This window comes from Mus caroli, chromosome 12 (genome assembly GCF_900094665.2).
Source record: "Mus caroli chromosome 12, CAROLI_EIJ_v1.1, whole genome shotgun sequence".
NCBI lineage: Eukaryota > Metazoa > Chordata > Mammalia > Rodentia > Muridae > Mus > Mus caroli.
The window spans coordinates 79,473,653-79,488,384 of NC_034581.1; the positions used below are offsets into that span (position 1 = coordinate 79,473,653).

The window sequence follows — 14,732 nt, forward strand, 5'->3', positions numbered from 1 at the left end:
ATTGTTCTACATATTTCCAAGACAGCCAGGGCTACATAGACCCTGTCTCAAAAGACCACACATATACAATTCATAGCTGGGAATGGAGTTCAGTGGTAGAACACATACTTAGCAAGAGGGAAGGAGGCACTGTGATCAGTATCCAGTAAAACAAGCACCCCAAAACCTTAAGTAATCGATTAGATTTAATTATGTTTTGTTTCTGTTCTCCACTATTTGAACAGAAACTTGAGAGGAAAGACTTTGTTTGTATTGGTGTAGTCTGACATGTCTAGCAATAGCCAACACCACCACCCATCAAGTCACGAAGGTAGAGGAGCTAGATGTGGAGCTTGTTGGAGGTTGAAGGCAGGGAAGGGAGCTACTGTAGGCACGGTTGCCCCTCATTTAACACTGTAAAACCTGAAGTCTACTTCGTCCTGCCCACCTTCAGCAGTGCTTACAGGCTTGGTTCTGACTAGAAGACAGTTGTTCCACTATATGGGTTCCTCGCCTAATGGTGCTCAGCGTCAGTCACAACTGTGTTGGACCCAAGGGGTAAAACTCGGATGTCATTTGTTCATCTGTGCAAATTCATTCATAGACTGTAACCATTTTGAAGTAGGAAAATCTCTGCCTTTGTCCCAGCCCTTGCCATTTATGGCCTGTGAGCCCTGGAGAGTGTATGCTAGCCTCAGTTTCCTCCACAGGTTAAACAAGGTAGACTAGATGGTCCTCGAGGCCCCTCTGGCTTTCTCATTATGAAGTTCCATTTTTTATTTATATATATTTTTGTATGCATGGGCAGTTGGGGCACCAGTATATAGGTCAAGTAGGACTGTTAGGACTGTTAGCAGACCCAGTGTTCCAGCAGACAGATGCAAGCCACAGCAGTGCCGACCGAGGTTCTTTAGGAAGTTAGCCGAAGCCGTCAGTGAACGTCTTGGATGATGAAGCACTCCTGAGTGCCAACCTGATCAGATGGCAGTGCCAATCCGAGGGTGCCCTGTTAGTATGGATTTTTCCTGTTGGAGATCCCAAGTGACAGCATGAGTCCAGCGTACACAGCCATTGGTTCCTCCATAGTCCTGACTGATCCTGTGCCCTGGCGTAAGAATCAACGAGGTACCCACAGTTCAAAATTTCTTGGGGCTATTTTGATTTGATTTGTTTTGTTTTGTTTTGTTTTTATTTTCTGAGACATGGTTTCTCTGTGTAGCTCTGGCTGTCCTGGAACTCACTTTGTAGACCAGGCTGGCCTCCAACTCACAGATCCACCTATCTCTGCCTCTCCGTGCAGGGATTAAACCTGTTTACCACCACCACTTGGCTATGAATCTCCTTCCAGAGTTACAGGAATACCAGGAAATTATCACTGCCACAGCACTTAATGACTTTTAAGTGTTCTGATTGCAAACTTGTGTTCCTTTCCCAATAGACTACAAGCACACTGATAGATAAGCTGATGGGCTGTGGTTAAGGTTAAGTCTCTGATAATTCTGGACTAGAAAACGAGTATTCAGAATGGCAGTTGCATCTATGGGAGGGGTTGCTCTTGTGCTCTTGTGCTCTGATGTGACTACAGCTAAACTGCCATTTATGACAAAGCTTGAGCCACCCTGGGCCATTGTACTCATTTTGTTTGATCTTTGTCTTTGTGGCCAAGGCTGTCCCTAAGTTCCTGATCCTCCTGCCTCCACCTCTCACCTTGGACTCCAGGCCTGTGCCATCATACGTGCCCTCATTCTGTTCAATGTTAACTCGGGAACAGTCCCGGGAGGAAGCTGGGTGATTTGAGCATCTCTGGGACGTCACTGTCGAGTTTTGAGATAACCTTGTAAATGGGTTTCTTCCAGGAAGGATCTGAATCTTTCCCTGCCAAGACAGCCCTGAAGAACTCCTGCAGTGTCAGGGCGGCAATCTCCAAGAAGCAGTCTGGGACCTGCAGCCCCAAAGACACCCCCCAAGAAAAGGAAGAAATGAGGCACCATAGAGAGCCCATTGACTGGTGTTGCCCTGCTGCCCCGCTGCCCTGGGTTCTGCAGCCCAAGACTACCCTGTTCCCTAGTGAAACACCATCCAGAGAGCAGTCTTGGGTATTAGAGTCTTCCAGGACTTGTCGGTTCTACCAGCTGGGTATGTTTTAATGAGTGTGGGAAATGAGAGGGTTGAGCTTTCTTTTCCTTAGACCTGTTGTGAGAAAGGCTGTCCTCAACCTTACGACTGCCATCTGCCAATGGGACCCAGTGCATGTCTTACCTCAAAGTCATTCCCCTTGTTATAGTGTGTATTGAGAACTCGAAAAAGCTCCGAGTCTCGGAGGACAGCCAGCGCTTGGGCGTTCGTGATACCGTCTGAAAGAGCTTGCCGGGCATACTTTTCCATCTGGATGTAATAAAATTCACGGAAGTTGCTGAACCACTTGATCATCTGGGAGGTGATGCAGCGGTTGAACTGTGTGAACAAATGGTCCATCAAGTCAGACATTTGCTGCGAGGTGCTCGGAGTCAGAACTGTCAGTGCCCACTTCAGTGTGAGATTAATGTAAATTGGCTCAGGCACTAACCATTTTTCCTTCAGAAAAAGAAAACCACAGGTACTGGCCAATCCCATGCAGTTAGACTACAAAATCCAGTGTTTACTGGAAAATAAGATGTTATGTCTATAAAAGACTTTTAGGCTTTTGTCCATGTGTCTAAGCATGACTTACAGCCCAGAGGGGTAACTGGCCAAGGCGGGTGGTAAGGATGTGGGCCAGGGAGCAGTTTCCTGACAACTGGAGTTTCAGAACGAATGGAAATGTGAATCAGTATTTACTGTGGGAATCACAGAGATGGGTCTGAGGTATGCCCAAAGTATTAAGTGCCCTTACCTCACAACCTAGAGTGGTGGATTTCAGAAACTGCCTGTGGATGCATGCAGGGTTTTGGTTCTAACATTGTTTGATTTTCCTTACAGTTGCACATAATCTGTATTTATTTCCACTCAGTTCTGAGACACAGCAGTCAGATGTAAGTTTGATGATGTCTTATATTTTGAGTAGGGATCAAACCCATGTCTCTGTGCACACTAGACACGTGCTGTGCCACTGAGCTACAGCCTTAGCCCCTTACATTTAATGTATTCCCCCCCACCTCTCTCTCCTCTCTCTCTCTCTCTCTCTCTCTCTCTCTCTCTCTCTCTCCCCCGCCCCCCCCCAGGCAGGGTTTCTCTGTATAGCCCTGGCTGTCCTGGAACTCGCTCTATAGACCAGGCTGGCCTCAAACTCAGAGATGTGCCTGCCTCTGCCTCCTGAGTGCTGGGATTAAAGGCATGTGCCACCACTGCCTGGTTCACATTCTTTTTCTTTAAAAAAAAAAAAAAAAAAAAAAAGATTTGGACTGAGCCTATAGGTGGTAGAGCTCTTGCATACTATGCCCAAGGCCCTGGGTTCAACTCCCAGTTTAAAAAAAAAAATTTATGCGTATGAGTAAACCTTCATGTATGTATGTGCTCCACATGCATGTATTGCCTACAAAGGCCAGAAGAGGGCATCAGATCCCCTGGGCTGGAGTTAGAGATGGTTGTAAACTGCCATGTGGGTGCTAGGAACCATATCTGGGGCCTCCCCAGGAGCAGCAGCAAGTGCTCTTAACCACTGAGCCATCCCTCCAGCCTCCTCCATTCTTTTTCATAAGGATTGTACCAAAAAGTAATTCCTCAACTAAAGTCCTCTTGCTGCCGTCACTTTCCTCCTCGACCTAAACTTCCCATTTCCTTCTGGGATGGTCAGCTGCCCCCAGGCCTGAGCACCCTGAAACCCACTCACTCCTAGGGTAAGGAGATCCCAGGGTTGTTTGTTTATTTGTTTGTTTGTTTGAGGCAGTCTTAGAACTGGAGGTTGCATCTGTTCTGTCAATAACATAAAGGGTGTGTGAAGACCTAGGACTTGCCCACAGTGGGCACCACACACAGCAACTGAGGAGTTAGACCAAGGCTGCAGTGCATTGTGTATGACTTTACCTGAACATCAGGGAAATAAGCTTTCAGGAGGCTGGAGCTGGGGTACCGCGTGAAGAAAAACATTAGTTTGGCCTTCTTCAGGTGAGCAGGGCTCAGGCCTTCCTGGATGTGTTTTGGTGTCAAGGAAAAAAGAATTTTTAAAACAGGAGTTTGCATCCTGTGCCAACGGCATCTCTGCAAACATGGCGACCATTTCTGCAAGACATGCAGCGCGCGCACCAGCCCTACAAAGCGACACTGTAGAGGAAGCACGGATTCCATCTGCCCAAGGAAAGCAGCCTTTATGCCAGGAAGCAGCTTAAGCACTTCCACTAGAGCTACCCAGAAGACTGCTGAGGCCTGACTGCCGAGCCTAGCTGCAGAGCTAAGCCAGTTCTGGTGTTAGGAGATGTGGGCATTTTGAATGAGGAGACAATAAAAGGGGAAAGCGATCCAGCCTAAGCCAGTTTTGTTATTAAGACAATAAAATCATGTTTTTTTTTTTTTTTTTTAAGTTTTAAACCCTGTGGTGATGCACACCTGTTATCCCAGTAATTAGGAGGTAGAGGCAGACAGATCAGAAGTTCAAGGCCATCTAGCCTTAGAATTCATGAGTCTCTGTCTCCAAAAAAAGTTAATAAAATAATAACCAGATCATCAAATAATTTTTTTACTAGATTATCAAAGTATCTCTGTGGCTTCTATCTGTCTGTCTGTCTGTTGTCTTTCTTTCTTGACTGGTACATTTGCTGTCATTTGTTCCTCTGGGAGCTGATAAGCCGGAAGCCATCCCCCACAATTCTCAAGTATCTTGGTGTGCAGAAGTCACACCTCGTGGCTTGTATGGCACTGGTGCAGCTTCTGTAACCTGAGTGCTTCTTCGGACTGGACTAGGAGAAGACAGCTCTGCCACAGACAAACCACTTGGAAACTTCAGGTAGACTGACCTTCCCCTTGTCTGCTGAGCCACAGCTCCCAAGTTGGGTCTCCTGTGATCCCTACCTTTCCTTACAGAGTTAGGTTCTGCTCAGCCAGAGCTCACAGGCTCCCTGTACAAACCTCTGTTGTGACATTAAAGTCAATCACTACAGGTGTTGTCACCCCAGCTTAGACTGTGAGCTCCCTGAGGACAAGGGCTTGAGCTTAACCTCTGTGTATTCCACATACCCTTCCCAGTGCCAGGAACATAGTAGACGTTCAATAGATGCACGTTAGAGTGAGTGGATGGCCAACACTACGCCACATATGCATATAAAAAGTTATACTTCAGGCCACCCCTCCCCCTAAAGACAGATTTGCCTCCTTTTAACTCTAGCAGGGGTTCTGTGGGGCTGCCCTCTGCACGTGAATCTCTAGAGTAAGCATGGGTGGTCCTAAGGCTGCTAAGGACCATTCCACAGAGTAACACAGAATGTGTGGGTATCACAGCCATTCACTGGAGCTGTAGGACAGTGGTCCCTGTAAGAAAATCCACAGAATATAGCTGGCTCAGGTGACTAGTCTCTTGTGTGGAAGACCCTGCCCCCTTGGTTCATAAAAACTGAAAATCTAGATTGGGGAACCCAAATTTCCTAAGTTAGGGTACTGATTTGGCCACCTGTTAGCTGTGTGAGCTGGGGGCAAAGTCACTTCTCTGGGGCTTCTTTCTAAAATGTGGTGTGATAGGTAAAACTTGGGCAGTGGTGGCCCTTGGGAGGCAGAGTTAAGAGTTAAGACAGAGTTAATCTGTGAGCTCAAAGCCAGCCTGATCTATTGACGTTACAGGCCAGCCAGGGCTACACAGAGATAAGCACTGTCTCAAACAGACAAACAAACCCTTGTGCTTGGCCACCAGATCCTGGGTTTGAAAGCTGCATCCTTATTCGCCTGTGTTGTGACCTGGACAAGTTCATCTGCTCCTTGCCCCTGCCTCTCAGATACCTGGTCCTCCATCACACCCTTATCTGAGACACTGGGCCAAATAGAGTTGGGTTCAGAATTTCTGTTATTTTATAAAGGGCTAATGTGGTCCAGGGGGATGGGGGCTAAGTGGGAGAAAGTCTATAAATTGCCTCCAGTAAGTTGAACCACCCAAGATATTTGTATTGCCCCTGGGGCTTTTAGAGTGTGATGTGGTGTGGTGGCAGACGTGTTTGTGACCCACTAAACACTGCCATCATCACCATCCTGCCTGGTGTTAGGGATGCATGGGGCTATGCACACTTGTATTTCATGTGGCTCCCATGGCCCATAGAAAACAAAGTGCATACCCCAGGCAGCAGGATTCAGGGAAGGAATAGTTGGAACCAGGCCTGGGCTAGGGCTGTCTTAGGATAGATCCCCAAACCTGAAGCTCATCCTCTTGACCAGGCAGGAGCAAACACACACAGGGGCCTACCAGTGTTGGCAGATTGACGGCAGTCTTCTGTGGGGTTGGAGATCTCTCATTGGATCAGAAACTCAGAATCTCTGCTAGGCTAGCTGGCCAGCAAGCTCTCAAGATCAGCCTGACTTGTCACTGGGTTACAGGCATGTGCAGCTGTTCCTGGCTTTGCTATGTGGATTCTGGAGATTCCGGCTTAGGCCCCCATGCTTGAAGAGTGAACACTCTTACCCAGAGAGCCATCTACCCAGTCCCCAAGAAATTAGTCTTAATGAGGATCTTTCAATAGGGAGTCTAAGCCAGTAGTATTTTAGCAAAGGCCCAGACAGATAACATTTCCTTATACCCAGTCTGTATACAGGATATTCTTTTTTTTTTTTTTTTAAAGTTTTCAAGATCACTTTTTTTTTTTAAAGATTTATTTATTTATTATATGTAAGTACACTGTAGCTGTCCTCAGACACTCCAGAAGAGGGCGCCAGATCTCGTTACGGATGGTCGTTAGCCACCATGTGGTTGCTGGGATTTGAACTCTGGACCTTTGGAAGAGCAGTCGGGTGCTCTTACCCACTGAGCCATCTCACCAGCCCACAGGATATTCTTAATCCCATTGAGGGAATGGTAGAGAATAAAGTGATTTTTAGCTTTGCTTTTAGGATTCCATAGCCTTCCAGGGAAGTCTGAGTTTAGGGGTGTTCAATCTACTGCCGTTAACCAGCAGGGGGCGCTCATAGAACTTAACAGTGACTGGCGCTGGCCCCCTAGGGCTTACAGCCTTGTAGCTAGCTAGCTGCTAGGTATACAGGTTTGTTTAGACCTGAACTTGAGAGGTGTGAATCTGAAGGCTAGGCTTCACAAGGCCAGTGAGAAGCTCTCAACCCACAGCTTGCTTAAAAAAGAAACAACAAAACAAAAACAAACAAAACAAAAAAGCTTTCAGGTACACTAATTCTAAAAGATGGTGGTTGGAAGGTTCTTTAGCTCTTAAGAGGTCAGGCTTCCTATATTGTCTTGAAGCTTCACCTCTGACTTGAACACAGTAAAGGCCCCGAGAAGTCTCACAGTTAAGAAACTAACCAAGCTACATATTTTTCTAATTTAATTTCGGGGGGGGGGGATGCCCTTAATGCCTGCACTTAGACAGGAGGCAGAGGCAGGTACATCTCTGAGCTTGAGGCCAGCTTGCTCTGTAGAGTTCTAGGAGATCAAGGACTACACAGAGAAACCCTGTCTGGAAAAAGAGAAACAAAAACCAATATGCTGATGATTAAGGGGAACACTCCAGTGGGAGCTGGAGTGTGATAGAACACACCTTTAATTCCAGCACTTAAGAGGCAGAAGCAGGTGGCTCTCTGTGAGTTTGAGGCCAGCCTAATCTACAGACTGGGATCCAGGATATCCAGAGGTACTGTCTTGGGGGAAAAAAAATAAAAACAAAGAAGAAAAGTAGGGGAAAGCTACAGGTCATCTTAGATGGCTTGGAGTTCCCCATGGGAAATCTTTCATGTGCCCAGCCTTTCAGCTCTTGCTAGCTGCAGTTCCTGCCCCCCTTTTCTGTTTGTTTTGTTGTTGTTGTTTTGTTTTGTTTTGTTTTCAGAGACAAGGTCTTTCTGCATGTTCCTGGCTGACCCGGAACTCACTGTGTAGACTAGGCTGTCAAACTCTGCCTGCCTCTGCCTTCCAAGTACTGGGATCAAAGGCGTGTGCCACCACCACACCTGAAGACTTCCCACCCTTCCAGCTGCTTGGGTTGGGGGGGGGATCATAAATTCTCTGAGGAAAACTACCCTTTCAGCCCTTTGTTCTTGGTCCCTTACGTATTCACCATGACTTCCAGGACTGTGCAGACCTTCTGCGTTGAGGACCATGAGGTTGGGGAGGTCAGACCTCAGATGAGGTTGCTCCTTTGGCCTTCTCTGCCTGGGAGAATGGGCAGCTGCTAGCCCAATTATATGCAGAGTTCTTCCACCCATGGGGTGTTTCTCTTATTTTTTTGGAAGCCCATATGAATTTAAGCAAAACAAAACTATTTCCGACCCAAAGGAGCACTCGGTTACAGCAGACTCTGATGGGTCGTTAAGTAAACGTATCTTCCCAAGATACTTCAATCCTAGACTACAGTTTCCACTTGGTTATGAAATTAGTAGGCTTTGAGGCTCGAGGAAGGTAGGCCAGAAGCATATTAAGTAGAACTTAAAAACCCAGGCATCGGGCTGGTGAGATGGCTCAGTGGGTAAGAGCACCCGACTGCTCTTCCGAAGGTCCAGAGTTCAAATCCCAGCAACCACATGGTGGCTCACAACCATCCGTAACGAGATCTGACGCCCTCTTCTGGTGAGTGTCTGAAAGATAGCTACAGTGTACTTACATATAATAAATCAATCTTTAAAAAAAAAAAAATCCAGGCATCGTAGCTCATGCTTATAAGCCCACCACTTTGGGAGTTGTAGTAGAACTGCCAAGATTCAAGGCCAGCTGGAGTACATAGTTTCTTGCCAACCTGGTCTAAACAGTGAGACTCTTAACAAAACAAACGGGGAAATTAAAGCCATTCCTTGTATAACTCCAATATTCCCGCTCGCTCCTCACATTCTGGTTTCCTGTTTCTCTGGGTGGGGACCATGACACATCCATGACCACCATTAAAGGATATGTGGATGGAAGAAAAAGGAAGTGAGTCAGCCACGCCCTGCAGCACGCCCTGCTCCATCTTCACAGGCGGTGGGAGGGGCCGGCTTTCCAGATGGACCGGGGTGAGAGACAAGGGGAGCTGCTGCTGGCTCAGCCCCCACGGTTGCTGGGCAGACTCTGGGGAGGTATGACTTTGGAAAGATGCGTCCTGGGGAGGGCTGCCACTCCAATGGCCATTGGGCCCACGACCCAGAAGCTGCCTAAGCATCTGATTTTCCCAGATGTGGGAAGGTACAGTTGTCAAGGGGCAATTTGGTAGGGGACTCTGATATGATCTGGGGACACCTCTTGGAGAGACAGGACACATAGGAGAATCTAGAGGCCTTGCCAGTGTTGAATTGCCCAAGGGAACCCCAGCTTGTGGCTGGATCTTTCTGGGCAGGGTGGCATGAGCAAGTGGGTCCTTATAGGCACTTCTCCCTGGAGGTGAAGGCTGGCTTCTGCCCTCTGATGCTAGCCCCTGGCAGCTTCGCTCCTGCTGCGTGAGATGGCTCTGTGGATCAAATAGCACTTGCTGTAATACCGAGTCCACAGCTTGGGAAACGGCCTTGCTCAGTTCTTTCCTCAGAGTCTCCACCAAGGCCCGTGGGCCAGAAGGACAGAGCATCAGCTCCTCTGAGTGCTGTAGGACCTCAGCTGCTCCGGGCTTTACTGGTCCACAGAGGTCCTTGCTAGAACTCTGGTGAGGCTTGCTCTCCACAGTCCAGGCACCAGATGAGCAGCTGTTCCTCGGCCTTGCCCTCGGGGAGCTTCTTGGCTCAGTTCCTCCTGGGCTCTGTGCTGGTGCTCTGGGCTCTGTGGCCTGTAGGACATGCTCCTGCAAATGTCTTAGCTGTTGCTTCAGTAGATGAAGCTGTTCTTTCACCTGGATCCCCCCCTTCTTGGGCCCTCGATCCCAGGCAGGGCTAGATTTCAGGGGACCTTGGTGCATGGGAAGGCTCTGCTTTCTCTTCCGCTCCCGACCCTTTTCTGGACAGTGCAAGCTCTCCCTGGCTCTGCCTGACACCGTCGAGCTAGGAGAGAGACACATGCCTCGGACAATGGTCTCTACTCTGGCCCTCTTCGCCTGGATATGCTCGTCCCAAAACCAGTCAGCTTCAGTGAGGCTGGAGCTGGGCAGCTGACCACTGGGAAACGAGTCTCTGCCTGCCTCTGTGGTGGCTGGGCTTCTCTCCTGGTCCATGCAGGTTTCTTCTGCCAGGTGGGTGCAGGTCTGAGACTGAGGAGGAAGCAAGACAGCAGGTGGATCCATGTCCTGCCTCTCCGGATGCTCATGCAGAGCTCCCAGGAGGAGCCCAGGGCCTTTGAGAGCCCTGCTAAATTGAGCAGCAAGAGGTGGGCCAGAGCGTGCTGAAGGGTCTTCTTCACACGCAGAGAGTGAACATCAACTGCTCCTGGGGTTCAGGAAGGCCAGAGTGATGGAACCCCTGGGACAGACTCCTGAAGCCAAAGACAAGAAGAAAACTATACACACCAATTAGAGCTATGCTTTTCAAACGAATGGGCAAAGGGATCACCTTGGGAGCTTGATAAAGTGTGGGTTTCTATTCAGCCAACCGGGACCAGGGCAGAGATTCTGCATTCCCAACTAGCTACCACACCATGTTCATTGAGGCCTATGAGAAGCTCCCAGAAGAGAACCTCTCAGGGAAGAATATCTGAGCAGAATAATAAATAATGATAGCAGGGTGTAGTGGTGCACACATTTAATCCCTGCCCTCATGAGGGAGAGTAGATGGATCTCTGTGAGTTAGAGGACAGTCTGGGCTACATAATGAGTTCCAGGACAGCCAGAGAGTGCCACATAGGGAGACCATGTGTCAAAACAATAACAAAAGATGATAGGACCAACTGAACAGTTTATCTATCCAACATCCCTGGGCTCGGAGCCATCGAGGGGTATACTTGGCTACACCATCCGTACACAACTGGTAAGCGACAGGCTGAAGTCAAACTAAGCCTGGTCAGTCAGATCCAGAGTGAGTGAGAGCAGCAGAGTCACCTGGGGGCTCCTTTAAAATAGCAGAGTCCAGGGCTGGAGAGATGGCTCAGCGGGTAAGAGCACTGACTGCTCTTCCACAGGTCCTGAGTTCAATTCCCAGCAACCACATGGTGACTCACAACCATCTGTAATGGGATTCAATGGTGCCCTCTTCTGGTGTATCTGAAGTGAGCAATGGTACTCATGTATGTAAAATAAATCTTTTTTAAAAATAGCAAAGTCCATTGATTTAATTAGAATAAATAGGACCCTGGTAGTGGACCAGGAACTCCCCACCCCAGACTGGGTCTCATGTAGCCCAAGGTAGCCTTGAACTTACTATGTAGCTCAGAGTGAACCTGAACTTCTGATCCCCTGCCTCTGCCTCCTGCATGCAGAGATTACATGTGTATACTCTACCAACTAGGCTACATTCCCAGATTTGTTTAGGTTTTGGGTGCCCAAGAATCGAGAGCTACCACCCTCCTGAACCCAAGAATCTTATTTGAAACAAGTTTGAGAGTCATTGCTATTTTACTGCAGTGCTGCCCTGCATCCTTGAAACCAGATGAAGCACTGCTAGCTTAACTGCCTATTCAGCAGCTGCTTATGGAACACCTGCTTGGGCCAGGCCTCTGCCGTGGAAGGGCTGCATTGATTAAGACTGGAAGTCTGCTCTCAGGAAACTGTGGGGCTAGGAGGGGAAGCAGAAACCTGTTCTGAGGCCTGCTATGAAGAAATCAGGTAAAGCAGGGAAACTGGGAGAAGATATAAAAAGGGAGCTGTTTTAGCAAAAGTGTCTTGGAAGTGTTCTACCCACCCAGAGTCTGCTGGGGAGGGTTCTAACAGAGGCAGGACAGATGAGAGCACAAAGCTCTCAGAACCACCAAGCTGTCCCACATGGCCACTCACTGTGTCTCACGCCAGTCTTGACTCTGGTTTCTTTTCCCACTTTTGTAGACAAGTAAACTTGGGCTTTGTGATGTCAAGAGCAGCTCCTAGTTACCAGAATCTTCTAACCCCAGCCACACCCCAGCTGTCTCTGTTTGATTGGTTTCTCTGTCCATTAAGCAGATTCACCATTTTCTATCAATTTCCCTTCTACAGATTTCCACCTCTGTTTGCTCCTCTTGAACCAGAAGGGGCTGAAGAGGTGTGAGCAGCAAAGGGCTTGGCACACAAGCGTGATGCCCCCCCAGCAGCCGCAGAAAACCCAGCTATGGTGGTGTGTGCCTGTAATCCCAGTGGGGACGCAGAGACAGGAGGATTTGGAGGGCCTGGCTGGCCAGCCAGTCTAGCTGAATCAGTGAGTTACAGGCACAATAAGAAACACACACACTCACACACACACACAAACACACACACACAAAAACACACACACTCACACACACACACTACTTGACCGGGAGAGCTGACTTATTTCTGCTTCCTATTACCCTGAGCCTTGCTCTTCTGTTGTTTGTAGGCCTGCCAGTGATATCTGCCCTTGGCATCAGCCTCCACCCCAGGCAGAGACACTCAAGTTCCCATGCTCTGCAAAGGACCAGAGGGCAGTGACATCTGCAGTACCTTCGTAGGGAAATATACTACTGGGAGAAAGTTGGGGTGGTGGGTCAGACTAATTAGGGGATTTTCAGTTTGAATAAGACATTTGTAAATTATTAAAATAAAGAGCCAGGAACGGTAGCTCAAGCCTTTAGTCCCACTATGTAGTGAGTTCCAGGTTATCCAGGAGCTACAAGTAAGACCTGTCTCAAAAATATGTTTAATTTAAAAAGTTAAAGATTTATTTATGTATGTGAGTACACCATCACTGTCTTCAGACACACCAGAAGAGGGCATCAGATCCTATTACAGGTGGTTGTGAGCCACCATGTGGTTGCTGGGAATTGAACTCAGGACCTCTGGAAGAGGACCTCTGGAAGAGCAGTCAGTGCTCTTAACCGCTGAGCCATCTCTCCAGCCCTAATTAAAAAATTAAAAATAGGAGGGAGGATATAGAGGACCTTCAGGATAGCATTTGAAATGTAAATGAAGAAAATATCTATTAAAATAAATAGCCGGGCATGGTGGTGCACGCCTTTAATCCCAGCACTTGGGAGGCAGAGGCAGGCAGATTTCTGAGTTCCAGGCCAGCCTGGTCTACAAAGTGAGTTCCAGGACAGCCAGGGCTACACACAGAATCCCTGTCTCAAAAAAAATAAATAAATAAACAAACAAAAACCCAGAACCTTACTCTAAGAAACACTTTATCAGTCTTTCTTTTGGAGTTAGAGTTAAATAAAGATTGGACATTCAAATGAAAAAAACTTAAAAATAGCCAGGTATGGTGGTGCACACCTTTGATCTCAGCACTTGGGAGGCAGAGGCTGGCAGATCTCTGTGAGTTTGAAGCTAGCCTGGTCTACAGAGCAAGTACTAGGACAGCCAGAGCTACATGGAGAAACTGTCTCTAAATAAATAAATAAATAATTAAAATAGATGACTTGAAAAATTAAGACAGACTGAAAACTTCATTATTGTTACATCTGTAATAATAATGGTTTGCCCCTGTTGAAGAGAGAAATGTTTCTTAACTTCTTGTGATAATTTGACAATTTGATCGCGAATATTATGTATATATGAAAATATTCTAAATATTTACCTCCTTTCTAGTTATGTGTGTGTGTACATGTTGCATTTGTGGTGCATGAGTGCCTATATGCTTGTGAGTGTGTGTGAGGAGTGCCTATATGTTTGTGTGTGTGAGTGTGTGTGTGTTTGTGTGAAGTGTGTGCTCCTCTTGTGTGCATACACATGCATGTATATTCATGCACAGGTCAGGAGAGGGCTTTCGACCCCCTGGAGCTAGAGTTACAGGCAGTTGTGAGCCCATCTCTCACGCCCCCAAAATAATAATTTTTACTTGAAATGTATGAATGCTGGCAAGAGTCACCTTCTTGGGCAGTAAGAGAAGATGTGGAGCGAATGGCCTCGCACACCCTCACAGCCCATGGGGACATCATGTAGTCAGGTGTGTGTTGTGGATGTTGTGTGGTTGATGCTGTTTTCTCAATGATATTAGCCATGACATTAAATTTCTAAAACGTGGGTCTGCTTCTGTCTGTCCATGGAATCCAAGCTTCCCTGGCTACTCACTGACCGACCGTCAGCTGTCTCAGCCCCCTGTGAGCACAGCTCCAGAGAGCTGGCCTCTGTGCTCTTGAGCAGTCTCATCTGTCACCTTCCTTGTCTTTGTGTGAATGGGTCCTTCTGCTTCTACCCTTTTCCCTGGCCTTTTAGAAACGTACAACACAAATCTCATCTCTAAAAACATCAGCTCTCTTCCATATGGGTTGTGAGCTCCCTCTTTGTGGCCTCCAGGAGGGCCTGATCGCCAGTTTTTGTCAAATGGATGTTGGCTGATCAGCTGAGCGCATTGTTCTGTAGACTTGATTTTATCAATCTCTTCATTCTTCTCAGTTGTGGCTCTGAAAATCCTCATGTCCCACACCCATAGATTCAATCACCTGGATTGAAAATTTTCTTTTAAGAAGTCTTCTGTCAGGGCCTAGAGAGATAACTCAGGACTTGAGAGTCCTGCTCTTGCGAAGAACCTGAGTTTGGCTCCCAGCACCCATATCAGCTGGCTCACAGACACCTATGATGTCAGCTCCAAATCGCCATGGGAACCTTGCACTCATGAGCGCATAACCACAAACATGGTCTCATATGCATACACACGCACCCAATTAGAAA

General features: G+C 47.6%; 1 protein-coding gene across 2 annotated transcripts; it reads right to left on the reverse strand.

Annotated features, from left to right (window-relative positions):
• Positions 1-944: 944 nt before the first annotated feature.
• Positions 945-11,938, reverse strand: Prox2 (prospero homeobox 2). Of its 2 annotated transcripts, XM_029484315.1 has the most exons (6): positions 11,907-11,938; positions 8,976-10,453; positions 3,982-4,089; positions 2,239-2,433; positions 1,687-1,921; positions 945-1,004 (listed from the first exon to the last, which is right to left on the reverse strand). In XM_029484315.1, the coding sequence occupies exons 2-5, from the start codon at positions 10,263-10,265 to the stop codon at positions 1,736-1,738; spliced, it is 1,779 nt and encodes a 592-aa protein (XP_029340175.1). In that variant the 5' UTR covers positions 10,266-10,453; positions 11,907-11,938; the 3' UTR covers positions 945-1,004; positions 1,687-1,735. The 2 variants fall into 2 exon arrangements, with proteins under 2 accessions (XP_029340175.1, XP_029340174.1); XM_029484314.1 differs by lacking the exon at positions 945-1,004 and having other exon boundaries at positions 1,686-1,921.
• Between the last annotated feature and the right edge of the window lie 2,794 nt (positions 11,939-14,732).

What these genes read in the sequence shown, in the direction of transcription:
- Prox2 (XM_029484315.1), bottom strand. Translation starts at nt 10,265, where the DNA reads ATGGATCCACCTGCTGTCTTGCTTCCTCCTCAGTCTCAGACCTGCACC. An exon ending in TTCCTTTTTCTTCCATCCAC is followed by an intron (nt 4,090 to 8,975) that starts ATATCCTTTAAT and finishes ACACCAAAACAC; the next exon opens with ATCCAGGAAGGCCTGAGCCC. An exon ending in ACAAGGGGAATGACTTTGAG is followed by an intron (nt 1,922 to 2,238) that starts GTAAGACATGCA and finishes TTGGGGCTGCAG; the next exon opens with GTCCCAGACTGCTTCTTGGA.